This window comes from Leptodactylus fuscus, chromosome 6, assembly GCF_031893055.1.
Source record: "Leptodactylus fuscus isolate aLepFus1 chromosome 6, aLepFus1.hap2, whole genome shotgun sequence".
Taxonomy (NCBI): domain Eukaryota; kingdom Metazoa; phylum Chordata; class Amphibia; order Anura; family Leptodactylidae; genus Leptodactylus; species Leptodactylus fuscus.
Genome location: NC_134270.1, coordinates 162,356,715 through 162,378,757, shown reverse-complemented (window position 1 = coordinate 162,378,757; position 22,043 = coordinate 162,356,715). Strand labels below are relative to the sequence as shown.

General features: G+C 45.8%; 1 protein-coding gene across 1 annotated transcript; it reads left to right on the top strand.

Moving 5' to 3' along the window:
• The first annotated feature begins 573 nt into the window (after window positions 1-573).
• Window positions 574-21,786, top strand: ALDH4A1 (aldehyde dehydrogenase 4 family member A1). Its single transcript, XM_075277842.1, has 15 exons — window positions 574-723; window positions 4,025-4,118; window positions 5,370-5,462; window positions 6,341-6,388; window positions 6,480-6,635; window positions 6,784-6,933; window positions 7,051-7,125; window positions 11,305-11,492; window positions 12,066-12,139; window positions 13,975-14,171; window positions 14,585-14,632; window positions 16,272-16,424; window positions 16,802-16,923; window positions 18,200-18,318; window positions 20,477-21,786. The coding sequence occupies exons 1-15, from the start codon at window positions 683-685 to the stop codon at window positions 20,587-20,589; spliced, it is 1,671 nt and encodes a 556-aa protein (XP_075133943.1). The 5' UTR covers window positions 574-682; the 3' UTR covers window positions 20,590-21,786.
• Window positions 21,787-22,043: the final 257 nt, after the last annotated feature.

The following is a 22,043-nucleotide window of genomic DNA, read 5'->3' as shown; positions in this document are numbered from 1 at the left end:
CAATACAGCAAAAAAAATATCTTGTTGGATAACTTATGACGTAAGAAGCTGGCTCATGACGTCACACCTGCTGCATATTTGGTCGGCTTCTAAACCACAGGGGGCGTCTTCCGCTTTGCGGCTTTCTATTGGGTGGAACTTTCTAGCGCGCCCTGTGATTGGCTGTCTGGGTACCAGCCTTCGGATCATACCATTCTCTCTAGAAATGGGTATTGAAGTGTACGCTGTAGAATGAAGTGACGGGAGGAGTCAGTGTGTGACAGTGAGGTCAGCGTGTAACACCAGGAGTCTATTCACGCGGCAACGCTGTACAGAGACAGCGGCTTATTAAAATGTCCAATGCGGTTCCCCCTGATTAGAATGCCAGAATGGATCCGTCCATATGTTTTCTCCTTGACGATATTAGACGGCTCCTGATTGGTTGATGCCGTGTGACCTCGCCATCGCCTCCAGTGCTGCCCTCTGCGGGTTTATTCTTACATTGCAGGCTCAGCCGTCACTCCTGGTCACGCAGACTGTCCGAGGGCTCAGTGACAGCTACATGTGACCCTGGATGTCAGGGGCAGCTGCCAACACCGCCCCTCTGTACTGAGCCAATAGGAAGCAGCGTTATATGGAAGCCCCGCCTCCTCCTTCTCCTCACGCTGCTGAGCCCGGCCGGGGTAGTCACTTATAGAGAAACATGCTGCAGTGTAGAAGGGTCCTGAGGCAGTCCTGGGCAGGGTGAGTACCTACCTCCTATATACTATCTATATACTGCACTGATATCTGCCCGGCTCAGGTCACCTGCCCCCCCCCCTCCTCAGGTCACCTGCCCCCCTCCTCATGTCACCTGCCCCCCTCCTCATGTCACCTGCCCCCCTCCTCAGGTCACCTGCCCCCCTCCTCATGTCACCTGCCCCCCTCCTCATGTCACCTGCCCCCCTCCTCATGTCACCTGCCCCCCTCCTCAGGTCACCTGCCCCCCCCTCCTCAGGTCACCTGCCCCCCTCCTCATGTCACCTGCCCCCCTCCTCATGTCACCTGCCCCCCTCCTCATGTCACCTGCCCCCTCCTCATGTCACCTGCCCCCCCCTCCTCATGTCACCTGCCCCCCTCCTCATGTCACCTGCCCCCCTCCTCATGTCACCTGCCCCCCCCTCCTCATGTCACCTGCCCCCCCCTCATGTCACCTGCCCCCCTTCTCATGTCACCTGCCCCCCTCCTCATGTCACCTGCCCCCCTCCTCATGTCACCTGCCCCCCTCCTCATGTCACCTGCCCCCCTCCTCATGTCACCTGCCCCCTCCTCATGTCACCTGCCCCCCTCCTCATGTCACCTGCCCCCCTCCTTATGTCACCTGCCCCCCTCCTTATGTCACCTGCCCCCCTCCTTATGTCACCTGCCCCCCTCCTTATGTCACCTGCCCCTCTCCTCAGGTCACCTGCCCCCTCCTCATGTCACCTGCCCCCCTCCTCATGTCACTTGCCCCATGTGTGCCCCACCCCCTTGCCAGTATGCCCCCTGTACTATACCAGCCCCAGTGTTGATAGTGTCACCCTATGTCCATGCCCTCTGATCCCCCTGTGCTGTGCCCACACCCCCAGTGTCACCTCATGGCACCTCCTCTGTATTGCCCGAGCTCCGTCTCATCTGACAGGGTGATCGCTATTCACTATAACTACAAAATGACTTCCTGCATCTCTGTCCCGTGAAGACACATCGACCTGTTATCATTGAGCTGACCAGTCAGGGTGGTCACAAGATGTCTAACTTTAAGGGGTCCAGAGGGTTCATAAGGCCCCTGATCCCTGCCAGAGTGGTGCATGGCGCACAGTACTCTGCTTACAGATCAGAGCATACAGCACCTCACCCAAAATAATCTCTGTAGGGTATTTACCTATCTACTATGTGTATTATATATATACATTGGTTGGCTGAGATGACATACAGGCACAGACTGAGCACTATCCTCCCTCCTTACTGTCACTGCACGCCCCCCCCCCCCCCCATCACCTACTCATAGAGTTCAGGGGGCCTTAGCTAAAGGTAAGAGCAAGTTGACTGGCTACAGAGACAGAAGTGGTCTAAGGTAAGGGCTAGCTGACTAAGGGTGCATTCACACTGAGTAAACGCTAGCTTATTCTGAACGTAAAACACTCCCCATTGAAGTGAATGGGGAGTGCCGGCGTATACGGCAAGCTCTGCTCATGCCGGAGCGTACACGCCGGCACTCCCCATTCACTTCAATGGGACTGCACGGAGTGAAAGAAGCAGCCCATTCATTTCTATGGGGAGCGCTCGTATCCCCGCTCCCATAGAAATGAATGGAGCTGCTTTAGACACCGCTTATTCTGAACGTGTTTTACGTTCAGAATAAGCTAGCGTTTACTCAGTGTGAATGCACCCTAAGAATGGAAAAAAATGTCTTGGTGCCTTTTTATGAATGGGAGACAGGAAATCTTTTAATCCAGTTGGATACTGGCCCCCAGCATTATTCCTAGGGGTGGGCACTAGACAGCCCAGTCCTACCCTAGTCCTATCAATGTCAGGGCTACACACGACTGGCTAAAACTGCACTCTTGTATTGGCCTGGAGCAGAAAAGGTCAGACCTGAGTATAACTGTCTGCTTGTGCCTGGACTTGTTCGGGCAGTTCGCTCATCGTCCCGATCCCGATCTACTACTCTCTGTAGACAGCTGATGACCACTGGTCAGATACAATGTGAAGCTGGCCGTGCACTTTAGATAGTTGATGGCAAAAATGTTCATTCAGCTAATGGCCATTACTTGTGAGTAGATCATTATGTCACTTGGAAGAGTCATCTGAGCTGAAAAATTGGGCCCCACCTTACATGGCACACTCGGTCGGTCGTGTGTATGGTCCCTGCCAGACACCTCTGGTGAAGGCTTATCTCTCTTGGAACAGAAGGATCGGACATGTTGAAATCCATCACATGCTGCGGATTTTCAAATGTGTCATGTCCAATTTGTGTTACATTTTATGAATTGTTGCGCACGGTTGTGATCTCCTAGACTAGTTTGTGTGGCCATTGGGGGGGGGGGGGGGTTAGAGGAAACACTCTTCTCCTATCTCTCAGGTCCGTGGTCACATTGTAGGCGAAGAAAGCAGAATTTCTAAAGCAATATATTTAGGAAAGGTCTTCGATTTACTTAAGCTACCAGTATAGATAGGATTCTTGAGATGGGACAACCCCTTTAAGACTGTGGCGGACTGATATACTGACACCTGCCTATTACAGACACAGATGACGCTGCTATATTTACTTCCACACCACGAACCATGAGCTATGAACTATTCCCGTCACACCTCACGGGCAGCTGCTGACTAGAGGGAATTGTGACGCCTCCCACATGTGTAATATCTGCTGTTACATAAGAGAAGCCATCAGCAGTGTCATAGATGATCATTATATCTGACTGATATCTGGGTGTAGGTGTCTCGTAACCGCACTGATACATTGTAACAAAGCAGGGAATCCCACAAGAACGCTACATGTGCTCTATTGGGAGAAAAGCGCATAACAAGTTGTTAAGGCAACATTGTATTCCATATGTATTCACAGGGTTTAGTTGCTATATAGAATTATTTTGGTAAGCGCTTGAACAATGTTTGGGGATTCTGTCCCTGAACCTGATTATAAAAGGCGGAGAGTAATGTCCTGCAAGCAAGATCTGGGCAAAAACCCTGCAGACCCCATTATAGTCTATAGGGTCCATGGGTCTCTGCTTTTTAAGTGTTTTTGCGGGTCCCTAAGTGGAAAGAACAGAAAGCTGAAATTTAGTGTGAACCTAGCATAACACAGCTGCATTGACTTTCAGTGTAAGTTCAGTAAAACATTCTATGGCCATGTAAGCTAGCTTTTACCCTGCACTGTGAAGGTCCAGTCTCGGCACCGTCACATGCAATGTGCTCTACATTATCTACCAAGGTTTTTAGCTTAGAAATTGAGTGTTCGGAGCATCTTAGTGGCGCCCCCTGGGAAGTGCCGAATCTCTTAACCTGTATCTGGTTTTCTTTGCAGGCTACGATGGCATCACTGTGCGGCAGCCGAAGTGAAGAATGAACCAATCCTTGAGTTTAAACATGGCAGCCCCGAGAGAGCAGCGCTGCAGAAAGTAAGAATCTGCTTCTGTTACAGTAAAAGGCTTTTCTGATTCCCTTAAAGAGGTTGTCCGGGCGAAAATGTTATTTTTTAAATAGGCCGGGGGAGAAAAAAAAAATACTACCTTGTTCCCGGTGTCTCCAAGCGTGTTAAGGTCCTGCCAGTCCGTTGTTGTGCAGTCCAGCAGCCTCAGCGAAGGACATGGGACATCACTGGGGCCAATCAGCGGCTTCATGGAAGGGACCCGAGACGTCACAGCCAGCAAGACCGCTGAGCAGCAGGACTGGACTGCGCTGGGAGGATAACCGAGCATCAGGGACAAGAGAGTGTGATATTTTATTTATTTTTATTTTTTTCCCCCCCCTCCTCAGGCCTATTTAAATAAAATATTTGTCCATACAAAGGTTCACCCAAAAAAAACCCAAAACTTAATCACCGGGTGTCCTGCTTCTGAATCATCAATTGTAGTCCCACAGAACAACTGTAAAGAGGACCATTCAGCTCCTCTGCCAAATCCAGTTCTTTTCATCCTATAATAGGAGTCACTGTATTGATTCCAGAACAGTTGGTTTTTTTTTTCTCTAGCCCACACCATTCATGAGCAATAAGTACAGTTAGTTTTGGTGACCGATTTGCTAACTAGACTTTCTAATATCAGGCAGGAGCAGACAAGGGGATGTAATTCTTAGCTCTGACACTGGCCACCTCTGATCTGAGCTCTGAATTCTGCCCCTTGTCTCTTCCTGCCTGACATCACCCACCTGGCCCTTCTTCTATCCAAGTGAATGGAAGCAGAGCGGTACTTAGCCTGTGCTACAGTGTACAGAGCCGTAGTGTTGGTACTGGGAACTGCAGCTCTCATCTTGATCACTGCTGACTGTATATCCTGTATACTTCACTTAGGTGTCGTGTCCTCATCGCTCAGATCAGATACCCTATACTGTGGATAGGCCATGAATACCCATTACACATGGAGCCTGAGACAGAGCAGGCCTAGAGATCAGAGTAGCAGGGGGCAGTCGTTGTAGCGGTGATTTGCAGCTAAATGTATGAGAAGAGATTCGGGGTGAATTATTAGCCTTAGTCTGTGTCCTCGGGACAGTTGGATGATTCCCAGTTAGATAAGGTCAATAATTCACTATACAGCTGCTGATGAAGCGTCTCACTCACTTACACCTTTGGTCTTGGGTTCTTTGCCTCATGTGACCTGAATACATTAGATGTATATGATATCATGTTCCTCATTTTATTCCTATACCCCTAGGCACTCCAAGATCTTAAAGGTAAGACGGAAGAAATCCCTTGTGTGGTGGGAGGAGAAGCGGTGTGGACCAAGGATGTCCGATATCAGCTCTCGGTAAGGGTCTGTTTTATAAGATTTTATTCTGTAATCCAATGGAAATGTAGATGCTGAGCAAAGCTTGTGGAGGATTACAATAGACCAGCTAAATTCAGTGTACAACCTTATTCACACAACAGGGTTCTCTGATAGCCATTGTATTAATGGCCCCATAAACTTTAATGGTTCTATCCACATGGCTCTTTTGACCGCTCCATCAAGTAATAGAACCTGCCATTTCCCAGGCAGTTTTCAAGGATCGTTCAATAGGTTCAAGTCTATGAAAACTGGTTACACACTGCCTGACCTGCCATGCGAGTTTTCCATCTTGTTGCATGTCAAATTATCCTGAAAGCAGCAGCAAAACCCATAGCAAGTACCATATGAGTGCCATAGCAGATAGGGGGCTGACACCCCACCTGCTTATCTGTATGGAGCCACCTTTGGTGCCTGTCCTATACACAATCCACTGTATAGCGTATTGTACTGAGCTGCAATGAAGGTGTGAGACTGCTATACAGTGGATGGAGCCTTCTGCTTCAGGCCCCGTATTGTCTGCTAGAAGTACAGATGATCAGTTAGGCCCCGTCGATCATATATTTATGGCCTATTCTGAGGATAGACCAAAAAAGAAAAACCTGGCAAGCCCTTAACATCTCAGCACTGTGTAGCTGTCATCTGATTTCCCAGAATGCACGGCTTTGTGCTAACAGGAATCAAGATGAATGCTGAAACAAGTCTCATATACATAGAAGAAACCCTCATCTAATGCAAGATCCACAGAACAGATATTCCCAGCATTGATATTACATTGTATTCCTTCTGTGCTATACAACTAGGACTTGCTCTGAGGCCATCAACCAGCTTTTCTTCTAATAATTGGTTTTTCTTTGCAGCCTTTCAACAGTTCACACAAAGTTGCCAAATACTGTTACGCAGACAAGGTGAGCGGGGACAATGTTATAGTCTGTGCTGTAGATACATCATGACATTGTGCACAACCTGAGTCTGAATGATCTGATGTTTGTGTTGCAGGATTTGCTCAATAGAGCCATTAATGCGGCCTTGTCTGCACGCAAGGAGTGGGACCTGAAACCGGTGGAGGATCGAGCACAGATTTTCTTTAAGGCTGCAGATCTTCTTAGCGGCCCCAGAAGAGCGGAGGTTCTGGCAAAGACTATGATAGGACAGGTAAGTAACCAGACCAGCCACAATGGTGGATTACCTGTGTTTGTTATTGGTCATGGCAGAGTATTTCTGCACACTGTCGGCCTACGCACCACACTTATCACCTATCTATGATATTATAATATTAATAACGTTAGAAATTCTCTTCTAGGGTAAGACTGTCATCCAGGCTGAGATAGATGCTGCTGCGGAACTTATTGACTTCTTCCGGTTCAATGCCAAGTATGCCCTACAGCTGCAGCACGAGCAGCCGATCAGTGTGCCCATCAGCACCAATACCCTGGTGTACAGGGGCCTGGAGGTAAGGGGGCATTGTGGGTAAGATGCCACTGAGCCACCAGATACCTATAAAACTATATGCACACCAGATATTGCTAAAATGTTTGATAATCAGAATGTGCCTCTTTGCTTTCTCTAGGGCTTCATTGCTGCAGTCTCTCCATTCAATTTCACTGCTATTGGGGGGAACCTGGCTGGTGCCCCTGCCTTGATGGTAAGTGTTGGGTCAGTGGGCTATAGTCCATGATACTAGAAACATAGACTGGATTGCCCACAAGCATGCTACAATGTTCATTCTCTATCGGACTTATACTTATACTTGAGACGACTCCTTCAATCACTTTAGGATTTCAGCTTGGGTTTTCTGGCAGCATTCATTTTTGTAATATACTTTACTAGCTGGTACCCGCGACTTCGTCTGCGGTGATTGTAGCAGTGGGTATATACAGGCGGGGGTAAGGTTTTCGTACTGTGTATATGGTATGGGATATGAAATGTAACTTTGTATCTTGTTTTTGCTGTCATTCTGAGAATACGTGAGACTTTTGTGTTGGATGTAATTTGTATTTGAGCTGCTATATATACGGTGTTGTGAGAAACTTTACATAGTGACTTTGGGACAGAAGTATTTGAAGTTAACCCTTTCCCGCCGATGGCATTTTTGATTTTCGTTTTTGACTCCCCTCCTTCTAAACCCCATAACTTTTTTTATTTCTCCGCTCCCAGAGCCATATGAGGTCTTAATTTTTGCGGGACACATTTTTCTTCATGATGCCACCATTAATTATTCTATATAATGTACTGGGAAGCAGGGAAAAAATTCAAAATGGGGTGGATTTCAAGAAAAAATGCATTTCTGCGACTTTCTTACGGGCTTTGGTTTTACGGCGTTCACTGTGCAACCAAAATGACCTGTCCTCTGTATTCTGTGTTTTGTTACAATTCCGGGGATACCAAATTTATATGGTTTTAGTTACATTTTGACCCCTTAAGAACAAATCCAAAACTGTTAAAAATTTTTTTTTTGAAAAGTCGCCATATTCCGACAGCCGTAACTTTTTTATACGTGCGTGTACAGGGATGTATATGGCGTCTTTTTTTGCAGGAACGGGTGTACTTTGTAGTTCTACCATCTTCAGGAAATGTTATTGCTTTGATCACTTTTTATTCAAATTTTTATCAGAATCAAAACAGTGAAAAAATGGCGGTTTGGCACTTTTGACCATTTTTCCCGCTACGGCGTTTACCGAACAGGAAAAATATTTGTATAGCTTTGTAGAGCAGGCGATTTTGGACGCGGGGATACCTAACATGTATGTGTTTCACAGTTTTTAACTACTTTTATATGTGTTCTAGGGAAAGGGGGGTGATTTGAATTTTTAATCCCTTTTTTTTTTTTTTTTTTTTTTTAATATTTTTTTTACTTTTTTTTCAACTTTTTTTTTTTTTTTTGCATTTATTAGACCGCCTAGGGGTTTTGACATGGGTGGGCGGTGTCGTGGATAGTCAGAGTGGTGGGGGTTGGCAAACATGGCTGCTCCGGAGCGTTAAAGAGCGCCTCCTGGAGTATCGTTAAGGTGAGGGGCAAAGTGGTAAAGTATATGTATATGAGATTGTGTTGGGGTTAGGGGCGAGGCTGCAGAGGGTAATATGAATTTTGTGGCTTGCTATGGTCCAAAGTGTGTGAGATTGCAGAGATGGTGATGTGAGTTTGGGGTTTGTGGGGGTCCTGGGAAAAACGTATGTGCGCTATTGTGACGAAAAGTAGCCTATTGCGCAATGGGGTGTATTAACTATGTTTGTGGAAAATTTCAGCCAAATCGGTCGAGCGGGTTTTGCGTGATTGACTAACAAACATCCGAACACACAAACATCCAAACTCACAAACTTTCACATTTATAATATTAATAGGATTAGCAAATTTTGACTCCTAGGCCTTATTCTTTTTGGTAATTCTTTATATAGTATATGTGCACGGCTATCACTCGGTACATGGGCGTGGGCTCTTGTATAATGCAAGGACGCTGAGGCGGGGGTGGTTCACTTCAAACTCCTATATGTTGGCATTATAAAACCTAGAAAGTGCTTTTGGTGTTGTATGAAAGATGAGATTCTTCCAGAACTATCACCGGTCAGGGTTGGGAGCAGCTATCTATACATAGGCCAACTGTGTTTTTAGCCGGTGTTATCTCTGGAAATTTTGCAGCTCAAACTGAGGTTTTGATAGTGCGAGAAAGAAAAAAACTTACCTTTCATAGGACACCAAAAGCACCTTTCTAGGTTTTATAATACCCAAAGTATGTCTACTTGATCCTCTCGCTCCTGGCCTCTGCTTCCTTACATTATGCATCCATATGTCTAGCAGGGGACAGATCTCAATACCGAAACAAGAGACAGAATAAGAGTGCAGGATGTCACAGAAAGGAGACAACATTTGGTAATAAACTATATACAAGATTAATTAAAGGGATTCTACCATTAAAACCTCTTTTTTTGTGGATAAGACGTCAGAATAGCCTTTAGAAAGGTTATTCGTCTCTTACCTTTAGATGTGATCTCTGCCGCGCCGTTCCTTAGAAATACCGTTTTTTATCGGCATGTAAATTAGTTCTCTGGCAGCGATGGGGGCGGGCCCCAGTGCTGAAAATGCGATGGGGGCGTTCCCATCCAGCCGAAGATAGAGGCGTCGCAGGATCGTGTTCTCAAGCTGCAGTGGGGACGCCCTCATTGCATTTTCAGCGCTGGGGCCCGCCCCCTTCGCTGCTAGAGAACTAATTTGCATACCGGTAAAAACCAGTATTTCTAAGGAACGGCGCGGCGGAGATCACGTCTAAAGGTAAGAGACAAATAGACTTTCTAAAGGCTACTCCGACGTCTTATCCACAAAAAAAGAGGTTTTAATGGTAGAATCCCTTAAATAACACACATGCTGCCACATGCTGAAAATTTAGCTATGCTTTACGTGGTTAGAAAATTACTTTCATGGTTACAATTAGAGACGAGCGAATACTGTTCGGATCAGCCGATCCGAACAGCACGCTCCCATAGAAATGAATGGAAGCACCTGGCACGCAGACTTTGCCGTCTGCTTAACCCCCCACGTGCCGGCCGCTTCCATTCATTTCTATGGGAGCGTGCTGTTCGGAATGGCTGTTCCGAACAGTGTTCGCTCATCTCTAGTTACAATGTATCCATGTGGTTCTGTAACACTGTGACCCAGAGCTGATGGTTTCCCGTAACACCCGAGGGTCCAGCTGTGGGACCAGTTACGGTTCCCTGAGCGTGTTGTAAGGTTATGGGAGCAGTTCCTTGTTTGGGTTATGTGGGTTTGGAGGGAAATGTGGGGTCATACAAGGCTTCAGTGTATGTGGCCATGTTTGATCAGATGTTTTGTTTCTCATAGACAACGAGGTGACGGTGAATTTAATTCAGGTGAACAGAACTATTTTTTCAGTAAATTTCTGCAACCAATCTGCCAGGTGTGAATTTTCCCTGGCGAACCAATAACCTACTTGCTCCTACATCTTCTCGCCATCCTCGGCTTCTTCCCTCCAGTTATTTGTCACTACTGTAGATCCTGCAGCTGGTTAATCTCCTGTTATAGCCACATATTTTATCAGTGTTTCATCTCCGTCAGCTCACTGAGTTCTGATGGAAATGTCTTTCCCATCCAGATAAATACAGGTTGTGAGCGGAGAGGAGGGGGAAGGTATTTAAGATCAGGTGTCATGTCACCTGCACAATAGATGTGGCTAGAAATGATTTGCAGGTTCAATGTCTGATTCTCGGGATCAGGCCGGGTTTACGTCTGTGTTTGTCCTCACGTTTTTGACACAATAATGTAAAGGTAGGGGGATGGGAGCCTTTGATGGGTCTTAATCCTTTCTATAGGATGCCACAATGTATAATCAGTAAGTCTTGTGATGGAAAAGACAAGTCTCAGGTGCTAGAAGATACATTTAAAGAGGTTGTCCCCTATAAAGGATAGGTGATAAGTTGCTGATTTTCAGTATTGGGACAATCCTGCTGCATGCACATGTGAGACAAGACCGGGATTGCAGCACATGTGAGACAAGACCGGGATTGCAGCACATGTGAGACAAGACCGGGATTGCAGCACATGTGAGACAAGACCGGGATTGCAGCACATGTGAGTCAAGACCGGGATTGCAGCACATGTGAGACAAGACCGGGATTGCAGAGACTTCAGACTGGAACGTCAGTTCAGCAGAAGGAGGGAGAGCAGGGGATTGGCCTAAGAGGAGATACAATCATTGTTCTCTGAGAAGATAAAGCTACGGTTGTCTTCATATTTTGTATAAGCTTCAATGCAGCATCCATTGTGTGATCTTTACCCACACAAGAACCTTACCTTCTTTCTTTCTCATCTCAGGGTAACGTGGTCCTGTGGAAGCCCAGTGATACCGCCATACTGTCTAATTACGCTGTGTATAAGATCCTTCAAGAAGCCGGCCTTCCTCCTAACATTATACAGTTCGTACCAGCAGACGGCCCCGTGTTTGGGGATACGGTCACTGCCTCAGAGCACCTCAGTGGAATTAACTTTACCGGGAGTGTGCCGTAAGTACGGGGGAAGGGCAGGGTCATTACAATCTACATAAACTTTGTAAATACATTATCTCAGGGTGGGTTCACATCTGCGCCCGGTCTCCGGTTTAGCCAATCCGGGCAGTTTCCATCTTCTGCCCCGCGAAACTGGACAGGAGACGGAAACCCGGCGGTAAATTTTCAAACCCATTCACTTGAATGGGTTTGTAAGGGCCCCTTCACACGGAGTATACGCTGGCTGATTCTGAACGTGTAAACATTCCGAATCAGCGGCGTTTAAAACAGATCCTATTGCTTTCTATGGGAGCCGGCATATGTGCGCTCCCCATAGAAATGAATGGAAAAAAGCAGCCCATTCATTTCTATGGGGAGCGCACGTATGCCGGCTCCCATAGAAAGCAATAGGATCCGTTTTAAACGCCGCTGATTCGGAATGTTTACACGTTCAGAATCAGCCAGCGTATATTCCGTGTGAAGGGGCCCTTACAAACCCATTCAAAGACTTTGTACAAGGTTAGAGGTAACTCTGCATTAGGACTATGACGATTCAGCTTCACCTTTTTAACATATTTTTATTTTGCCCAGAACTTTCAAGCGCCTGTGGAAACAAGTATCGGAGAACCTGGACCGCTATCGGACGTTCCCCCGCCTAGCCGGAGGTAAAATATTATTCAGCTGCTGTATGAAATAATTAAAGGGGTTGTCCCATGAAGTGAAGCAAAAGGACATTTTGTGCGTTCTGCATTCATCCTGACCTTAACCAGGCTGAATGTGGGTGGGACTGTGGTGGTCTATACAGCACTTTGCTATCTTTGGTGCTCCCATGGAAGTGAGTGGGAGCGCCGACCGTCACAAGTCCTGCCCTCATTAATCCTGGATGCACTCGGCATGAGGATGGTCTTTCCACCCTTTACTTCATGGGACAACCCCTTTAAAGCCATCGTATAGGACAATATGTCACACACTCTTGGCCAACCCCTCTCACATCATGTTGGGCTCTGTTCATGCTTATTTTGGAAAGTGTTGTGCAGCACGCACCTCTGTTCTTCCAATCAAGATGAGAGACCCCAAGTCACTGCTCAATCTGTTACATTAGTGACTGCAATGTGATGAATCTGGCACTACTGTCACAGAGGTTCTCATTTAGAGGCGAAAACTAAGGCCTAGTTCACACAGGCTAGTGACCACGTATTTTGGTCCTGATTTTGACACGGGAAGCACCAAAATGCCCCTGCTGCAGCTAGCTGCGGCTTCTGACAGTTGGCTCCGGGGTAGGCCCAAATGAATGGGCCTAGTCCGGAGAGGTTGTCTTGACGCGGATACTGCGATTTCCGACGCAAGAAAGGCCAGGTCGCTTCTTCTTTCCGCGACTGGGAACAAACCGCTCACCGAAAAAAGATCGGTAGCGGTTTACATAGACCTCTATTGTGAGGGGGTGGATTCCACACCAAAATCCGCCCCGTGTGAACTAGCCCTAATACTTCTCAGAACCAGGGCCGTGGAGCCGGAGTCGGGACCAATTTTGAGTGGAGTTTGTAAAAAAATTTGCGATTCAGACTTCAAAAATAAAATGATTATTTCTAATGGTATTATTGTTGTATAATTATATGTATAGGTTGTTACAGATTTGCTTTTAGAGGAATCAATCACCAGGTTTCTAATGAATTAGAGGAGCTTTACTACTTGTGGCCGACATGGGCAAGGAGTTGGAGTCGGGCTGTGTTACAGTATTGTCGGAGTCAATGATTTGGCCTACTGATTCCCTGCTCATAGCTGTGGGGTTGATATTGTATCCAGTCTAAACCATCTTATATGAAAGAAACAGCCTGGACTCTAGACTGATACAGTTTACCTACACTGATACATTGTAACAAATCAAAGATTTATACTAATGATGCATTTAGCTTTGTACACAAATTAAAGGGGCTTTCCAGGATTGGGATACTGGTGATACATTATTAAAGGGACCACCCAGGACTATGATATTGAGCTCCACATCACGTACATTGCTGCAATCCCATTTAAATTAAAGGGAATAGGCTGCAGTACCAAGAACAGCCACTATATAATGTATGCACTGTATTTGGGACACAGAGGCCATAGCAGCAATGTCATATGTCCAGATAACCCTTGGTAGATCTGACTCTCAGCACCCTGCAGATCAGTGGTCAGTATTCAGCCCAGACCTCCTTGTTGTTTGCATTGGTCCATCAATCTGCATGCGGCACACTTTGTGGCAGACGTATTGCAGTTGTATGCCGTTCACTTGAATGACTATTCAGATGCTATTTTGCTTGCCAGTGTACAAAAACCAGCTATTCCTCCTTGTCACAGGCAGCACGGAGACCATTAAAGCACCGTAGCACCCTGCAAACACCTCTCCATATCTCAGCTTCCCAGATTTGTGAGTGTAAAGGGGGAAACCTATAGCATTACCTGCAGTGACACCTGAATTTTTGCATAGCATTACAAGCGGGTTTTATTTCCTATCCAGAATGCGGAGGAAAAAACTTCCATTTCATTCACAAGTCCGCCGACGTCGAAAGCGCAGTGAATGGCGTACTCCGTTCGGCCTTCGAGTACAGCGGTCAGAAGTGCTCGGCCTGTTCCCGGATGTACGTTCCTGACTCTCTGTGGCCCCAGATCAAAGCCCGGCTGCTGGAGGAACACGGCAAGATCAAAGTGGGAAATGTGAGTGCGGATTTCCACCTCTTGTAAGGACTTTGGCTGTGTTTTTTTTTCTCCTCGGAGCTCAGCGGGTGTCTGATGGGATTAGAGGCTGCGTTAGGCCACAGCTAATACCTGCTGAACCATCCGCCTTCTCTTATCCTGTCAGGGAGGAAGAGAAAATGAAGAGTTAGGGAATGCGGCAGGAATTTATTGTAAGTAGCCGCTAACCCGATACGTTAATTGAATAGAAGCGTCCGTTCCTTGTCAGGTGGGAAGTGTAATTTTAGAAGCTGGAGGTTGTGCGAGGATTTAGTCGATGTTCCCGCTCTGCTTTTTTTTGATCCATGACAAGCAGTTAGGAGCTTTGGGTAACAAATTAATGAAGTGTTGGATCCTGATATTCTCTGATCTGGATTCTCTGCTTTAATTCCCAGCCCGCAGATGACTTCAGCACCTTCACGTCCGCCGTTATTGATGAAAAGGCAAGTACCGGAATCCTCCTCTCTGTCGGGGTTTACATTGTGTAGATCACATGGTGTTAGATTTTAGAAAGTCCATTAATCCGGCATCGATAGGACGCGATAATTGATGGATTATCAATTATTGGACCGTCATAGAACAAAGGATCTAAAAAGGTTAAGGAACAATAAAGTGGTATTCCAGCTCTGTAGGGAGAGGAACATGCAACGAAGAGTGTATTCACATGGGTGTAGCTTAATCCATTTAAAGGTGTGTCGTAGGGCCAGAAAACGGGTGAAACAATAGAATTAAAAGGGGTTTCCAGGAATTTTACAAGTCATGGAGGAGGCCGGTGATGGTGACACTTTAAAAAATAAACAAATAAAATTCATATTCACCTGTCCCTGGTATTTCGGCATTGGAAGTCCCGCGCTGCATGTGACCGCTGAGGCCGATCAGTGACCACAGGAAAGGTACTGGTGATGTTACTGAGGCTAGGATCACATCAGCGGCTGGGTTTCCACTTGGGGACCCTCCGAACGGAACCTAAACCCGTGAACCCCATAGACTATAAAGGGGTCCGCTCGTTTTCAGCCCGTAAAAGGTGAAAAATGCAGAGAGAAATGCGCCGCTGGTATATTACATGTGGAGAGGGGAATAGAGAGCCAACACTGGTGTGAACACAACCTCAGATAAATTTGAGCTTCCCCAGCCTACTCTGCGAGTTGTCAAATTCCTGGACAACACCTTTTAATGTGTCTAATGACCAATAACAACGAATCCCAAAGGTGTGCATTGGCTAAAATGGGGTCCGCTGGGTATTTTATTTTCTCCCGGTTGAATAATCAGACTTGCAGGACTTTTTTGTCTGTGATTTTTAGACGGCTTATGCCCGGTTCACATTAGCGTTCGTCCTCCGTCAGCAAGTAGTCCGCATGAAGACCCCCCCCCCCCCCCCCCCGATGGAATACCAACGCTAATGCAAGCACTGTGCAGTTAAGCACACGGAGCCCATAGACTATAATGGGCTCCGTGTGCTTGCCGCGCACTGCCCGCACAATTCATTCGTGCGGGCAGTGCGCGGCAAGCACACGGAGCCCATTATAGTCTATGGGCTCCATGTGCTTTGCAAGCACATGGGTCTTCAGGCGGACTACTTGCGGACGGAATACAAGCGCTAGTGTGAACCAACCCTTAGTTCTAGTGGAAAATTTGCGCTCATGTCCCCTTTTGGAAGGTAGCCCCCGGTAGATTACTGTTTGGTTTTCAAGAAGCCTAGTGAGGTGATCTGGGATTGAAGCCGAACCAGAATATCTCCTCCAAAATTAAGAGGCTCATCAGTGCAAGCAAGGTACCAAATGGACAGCCATCTAGCTAGAGAGGGGTGGCCCTGTAGGCAGTAGAAGTCAGCTGGTGGAATATGGGCATCATTCAATTGCAAGTGCCACTCTTTGTAGAAGTGACTCCCATGGCTGCCATGTTATAACACATTACCCAGCTTACCCTGGCGCGATCGACTGTCAGGAGTGGGCTTTGTGGCAATCCTTTATTTATTGCAGTAGATTTATTCTGCAAGGGGTGACTCCATATTTAGGTACAGAAGTATTAGCCTGGTGTGTAAATGTAACCACTGACTAGTATTTGTCACATTGCCTTCCATAGTCATTCAGACGGATCCAGGGCTGGATACAACATGCTCGAGAGTCTCCCAGCCTTTCCATCCTGGCTGGAGGGAAGTGTGACGACAGTGTTGGCTATTTTGTAGAGCCCACAATTATTGAGACCAAAGATCCCAAGGAGAAGATCATGTCCGAGGTGAGTTATGTCACCAATCCTATCATGGCCATATGGATTCTCAGTGCTAGAAAGCGGCCATAAGGGACCCGAGTCCAGAGCGGTGCGATACCCTGTTGCAAACCTTTCTTGTTGCAAAAATTTCTGGAAATGATTATCTACCTATGTATCACCCAAGACCAATGAGAAATGTAACCAGTGTCACAAGATGGGTGTAAATCAGGAGCATAGCATAAACCACAATCCCTAATATATGCACAGCCCCCTATATCATATGATATAAAGGCTCAGGGTGGCGCTATTCTGATCATCGCCATGAAGTCTATTCGGTCTCTGACCACATAACAGAACGTCTCACTTTACACGCGGTCATTTCTTCTTGGTCACGTTTCTTGCAGGAAATCTTTGGACCCGTGTTAACCGTTTACGCCTATCCAGAGAACAAATACAAAGAGGTTCTGCATCTGATAGACTCCACTTCCCCATTTGGCCTCACGGGGGCAGTGTTTGCACAAGATAAGTAAGTACTTGCTCTCTGGTTCCTTGTTATGAGTCTTTAAGAATGCAGATTGTATAGTGGTTGTGACGCTATTGATAGGAAACAATCAGCAGGACAGACCCCTTCAGATCACAGGGTAGGTGGCAGATTTGTTGCACACGAATGCTTTACTGCAAAAATAAATCAATGCTGCAACAGTCTGCCGTGTGTGACTAGCTATATATGGCTGCAATCTCTTGGCTCATAGATTGCCCGTCAAGTGTACTATGCCAGGATCCAAGTAATCTTATATACTGGCTCAGTCCGTAGTCGAGGGTTCCTGGTTTGGTGCCAGACTCGTGTATCTGATATGTGAGGCTTATCTGTGCTACTGACTGAGCAAGATGGCTCCTACATAGATTCAGTAGCCCAAGGACTTACTCCCTTAATAGACTCTAATAAAAGATAAGAAACCCAATCCATTATTTTTCCACCTTCTTCTATCTCTTATCGGCTGATTTTTTCCTGTAATGACTTTATTACTAAAAGTGCACGGGACACGGGGTAAATATTAACCTCTCCCCACTGCCATAGAATAAGAGCCTGAGCTTCTTGTATAGACTGGAGCGGATGGATTACATATTGCACATTGCATATTGGGCTGACTGTACGGAGACAATAGAGAATTGGTGGAGTGTCGCCTATTATGCACAGAACTGAAGATGGTGGAAGTGGTGAATGGTCCTCTTTAAGGCACAATTCTAGGAGTCCTGGGGCAACACGGTGGCTGAGTGGTTAGCACTGCAGCCTTGCACTGGAGTCCTGGGTTCGAATCCTGCCAACTACAACATCTGCAAGGAGTTTGTATGTTCTCCCCGTGTTTTAGTGGATTTCCTTCCACACTTCAAAAACTTACTGATAGGGAAAAATGTACATTGTGAGCTCGATATAGGGGCTTACAATCTACATAAAAAACAAATTCTAGGAGTCCCCATTGGTCTATTGTAAATACAGAATGGAATAATGAAAGTTATTTTTTTGTAAACAAAAATGTCGACACTGTTGAGATATAAGATTGCTGTTTGGTGTCAGCATCCCACAGCTGAGGGTTTGTTACAATTCTATCCGTGGACGCCATATTGATGCATTATAACCCCCTATGAGGGCAGGGTGCGGATGTCACTACAGGGCTGAGCCAAGCTGATATGACCGCTCCTTGTTCTGACCTGACCTAATAACATTGTGTTTTTAGGCTTTGCCTTGGTCTTTGTATATTTACTTGGTTTCACCTTCTTTTTTTTCTGCCATTGTTACTTAGGAACGTTGTACAAGAGGCGACGGCAGTCCTGAGAAACGCTGCAGGAAACTTCTACATCAATGATAAGTCCACGGGGGCGGTGGTGGCTCAGCAGCCCTTTGGGGGATCCCGAGCATCAGGTGAGCATTAAGGAATCTGATCTCACTGATTGGAGCCCATTTGGGTGGTGCTCATATAGTCGTCTGGAATTCTATTCCTCAGTTATTTTTGACTCTTTACTATGCTGCTTTAGATCAGACAATACATTGAATTTCTGTGCAAAACCTTATAATCTCTGTCCAGCACTTGCTGCTTGTTCAGTGTCTGCACATAGTCTGCCCCTGTTTAGATGGCCATGTTCAGACTGGGAAATATATTCTGTATGATTGTTACATATCCTGGGCAGACTTTATATCATCATAAAACATTAGCACTATATAAATAAAAATTATTATTATTATTATTATTATGCTTTGAGTTGAGCTTCCAGTCTACTGCCCCCTACTGAAATGATACTTACATTAGAGACACAATAATCCAGGAACTCCTAACATCATAGTGATTTACAATACTGTGAGCCGTGGTCTGTCCTGAAATTGCAAATGTCACACGGACAGTGTTTGTCAGACCGAACAGAGTTGTCTGAATGGGCCCTTACACTTAGGGGACTGTTTACAGTAACAACCAGCAGAATAGTGAGTGCAGCTCTGGAGTATAATACAGGATGTAACTCAGGATCAGTACAGGATAAGTAATGTAATGTATGTACACAGTGACTGTACCAGCAGAATAGTGAGCACAGCTCTGGAGTATAATACAGGATGTAACTCAGGATCAGTACAGGATAAGTAATGTAATGTATGTACACAGTGACTGTACCAGCAGAATAGTGAGTGCAGCTCTGGAGTATAATACAGGATGTAACTCAGGATCAGTACAGGATAAGTAATGTAATGTATGTACACAGTGACTGCACCAGCAGAATAGTGAGCACAGCTCTGGAGTATAATACAGGATGTAACTCAGGATCAGTACAGGATAAGTAATGTAATGTATGTACACAGTGACTGTACCAGCAGAATAGTGAGTGCAGCTCTGGAGTATAATACAGGATGTAACTCAGGATCAGTACAGGATAAGTAATGTAATGTATGTACACAGTGACTGCACCAGCAGAATAGTGAGCGCAGCTCTGGAGTATAATACAGGATGTAACTCAGGATCAGTACAGGATAAGTAATGTAATGTATGTACACAGTGACTGCACCAGCAGAATAGTGAGCGCAGCTCTGGAGTATAATACGGGATGTAACTCAGGATCAGTAATGTAATGTATGTACACAGTGTCTGCACCAGCAGAATAGTGAGCACAGCTCTGGAGTATAATACAAGATGTAACTCAGAATCAGTACAGGATAAGTAATGTAATGTATGTACACAGTGACTGTACCAGCAGAATAGTGAGCGCAGCTCTGGAGTATAATACAGGATGTAACTCAGGATCAGTACAGGATAAGTAATGTATGTACACAGTGACTGTACCAGCAGAGTAGTGAGCACAGCTCTGGAGTATAATACAGGATGTAACTCAGGATCAGTACAGGATAAGTAATGTAATGTATGTACATAGTGACTGTACCAGCAGAATAGTGAGTGCAGCTCTGGAGTATAATACAGGATGTAACTCAGGATCAGTACAGGATAAGTAATGTAATGTATGTACACAGTGACTGTACCAGCAGAATAGTGAGTGCAGCTCTGGAGTATAATACAGGATGTAACTCAGGATCAGTACAGGATAAGTAATGTAATGTATGTACATAGTGACTGTACCAGCAGAATAGTGAGTGCAGCTCTGGAGTATAATACAGGATGTAACTCAGGATCAGTACAGGATAAGTAATGTAATGTATGTACACAGTGACTGTACCAGCAGAATAGTGAGTGCAGCTCTGGAGTATAATACAGGATGTAACTCAGGATCAGTACAGGATAAGTAATGTAATGTATGTACACAGTGACTGTACCAGCAGAATAGTGAGTGCAGCTCTGGAGTATAATACAGGATATAACTCAGGATCAGTACAGGATAAGTAATGTATGTACACAGTGACTGTACCAGCAGAATAGTGAGCGCAGCTCTGGAGTATAATACAGGATGTAACTCGGGATCAGTAATGTGTATATATTAGCTGTTTTATATGACAATTTTACAGGTAGACATAAGCCATCACATTGGCACCTTCTGTATATTACTATGTATCACACTGAAATCTAATCATTTTGCCATTTCAACAGGAACAAATGACAAACCTGGGGGTCCACACTACATTCTGCGCTGGACATCCCCACAGGTCATCAAAGAAACCCACGTCCCTTTAAAGGAGCTGAATTATCCATACATGCAGTGAGACTGGTGTCTATACCTAGGCTGTGATAACCGGGTCTGCATTTCCTCTCCTAAACGTCAATCCTGGAGACTGCTGAACAGTATTGTAAATTACACATTTTATTATTTTTAAATTTTAGCAAATTATTTTAACTAAATTCTACTTTTATCTGAACCTCCTGCAATTTTCTCCCAACTGCTTGGGCTACTCCTTAGCGCTTGGATGTGGACACCATGAAATTGGAGAGACGTTACAATGGAAATCCCAATAGAGACAATCTAATTAAGCGTCTGGCACCTGCACTGGAACAATGACCTGCGGATCTAGTAAATCCGGGCAGGTTATCTGTGGGATATAGCGCTATAATGGCGGAGGCGCTGACTCACTACTGTTACATTCACAGGGATTCACTTTGTTACATCAATGGATCTAATGTTACTTTTCCACCAAACTAGATTGTAATGATCGGTCGGTGGCTGTGAGTGAAGAGCATTAGCAGGATTTGTACGGCTTATGGCAGGTTCTGCATTATTGTCCTTCATGTTGTACTTATGACAGCGGAGTCCGGTGACGTGGCTGCAGACAGCCGTCCTGTGTGCACTGCATTCCCTCCATTCTTCTCAGGTAGCAGGATATACACTCACCGGCCACTTTATTAGGTTCACCATGCTAGTAACGGGTTGGACCCCCTTTTGCCTTCAGAACTGCCTCAATTCTTCGTGGCATAGATTCAACAAGGTGCTGGAAGCATTCCTCAGAGATTTTGGTCCATATTGACATGATGGCATCACACAGTTGCCGCAGATTTGTCGGCCGCACATCCATGATGCGAATCTCCCGTTCCACCACATCCCAAAGATGCTCCTCTATTGGATTGAGATCTGGTGACTGTGGAGGCCATTGGAGTACAGTGAACTCCTTGTCATGTTCAAGAAACCAGTCTGAGATGATTCCAGCTTTATGACATGGCATTGCATTATCCTGCTGAAAGTAGCCATCAGATGTTGGGTACATTGTGGTCATAAAGGGATGGACATGGTCAGCAACAATACTCAGGTAGGCTTTGGCGTTGCAACGATGCTCAATTGGTACCAAGGGGCCCAAAGAGTGCCAAGAAAATATTCCCCACACCATGACACCACCACCACCAGCCTGAACCGTTGATACAAGGCAGGATGGATCCATGCTTTCATGTTGTTGACGCCAAATTCTGACCCTACCATCCGAATGTCGCAGCAGAAATCGAGACTCATCAGACCAGGCAACGTTTTTCCAATCTTCAATTGTCCAATTTTGATGAGCTTGTGCAAATTGTAGCCTCAGTTTCCTGTTCTTAGCTGAAAGGAGTGGCACCCGGTGAGGTCTTCTGCTGCTGTAGCCCATCTGTAGCCTCAAAGTTGGACGTACTGTGCGTTCAGAGATGCTCTTCTGGCTACCTTGGTTGTAACGGGTGGCTATTTGAGTCACTGTTGCCT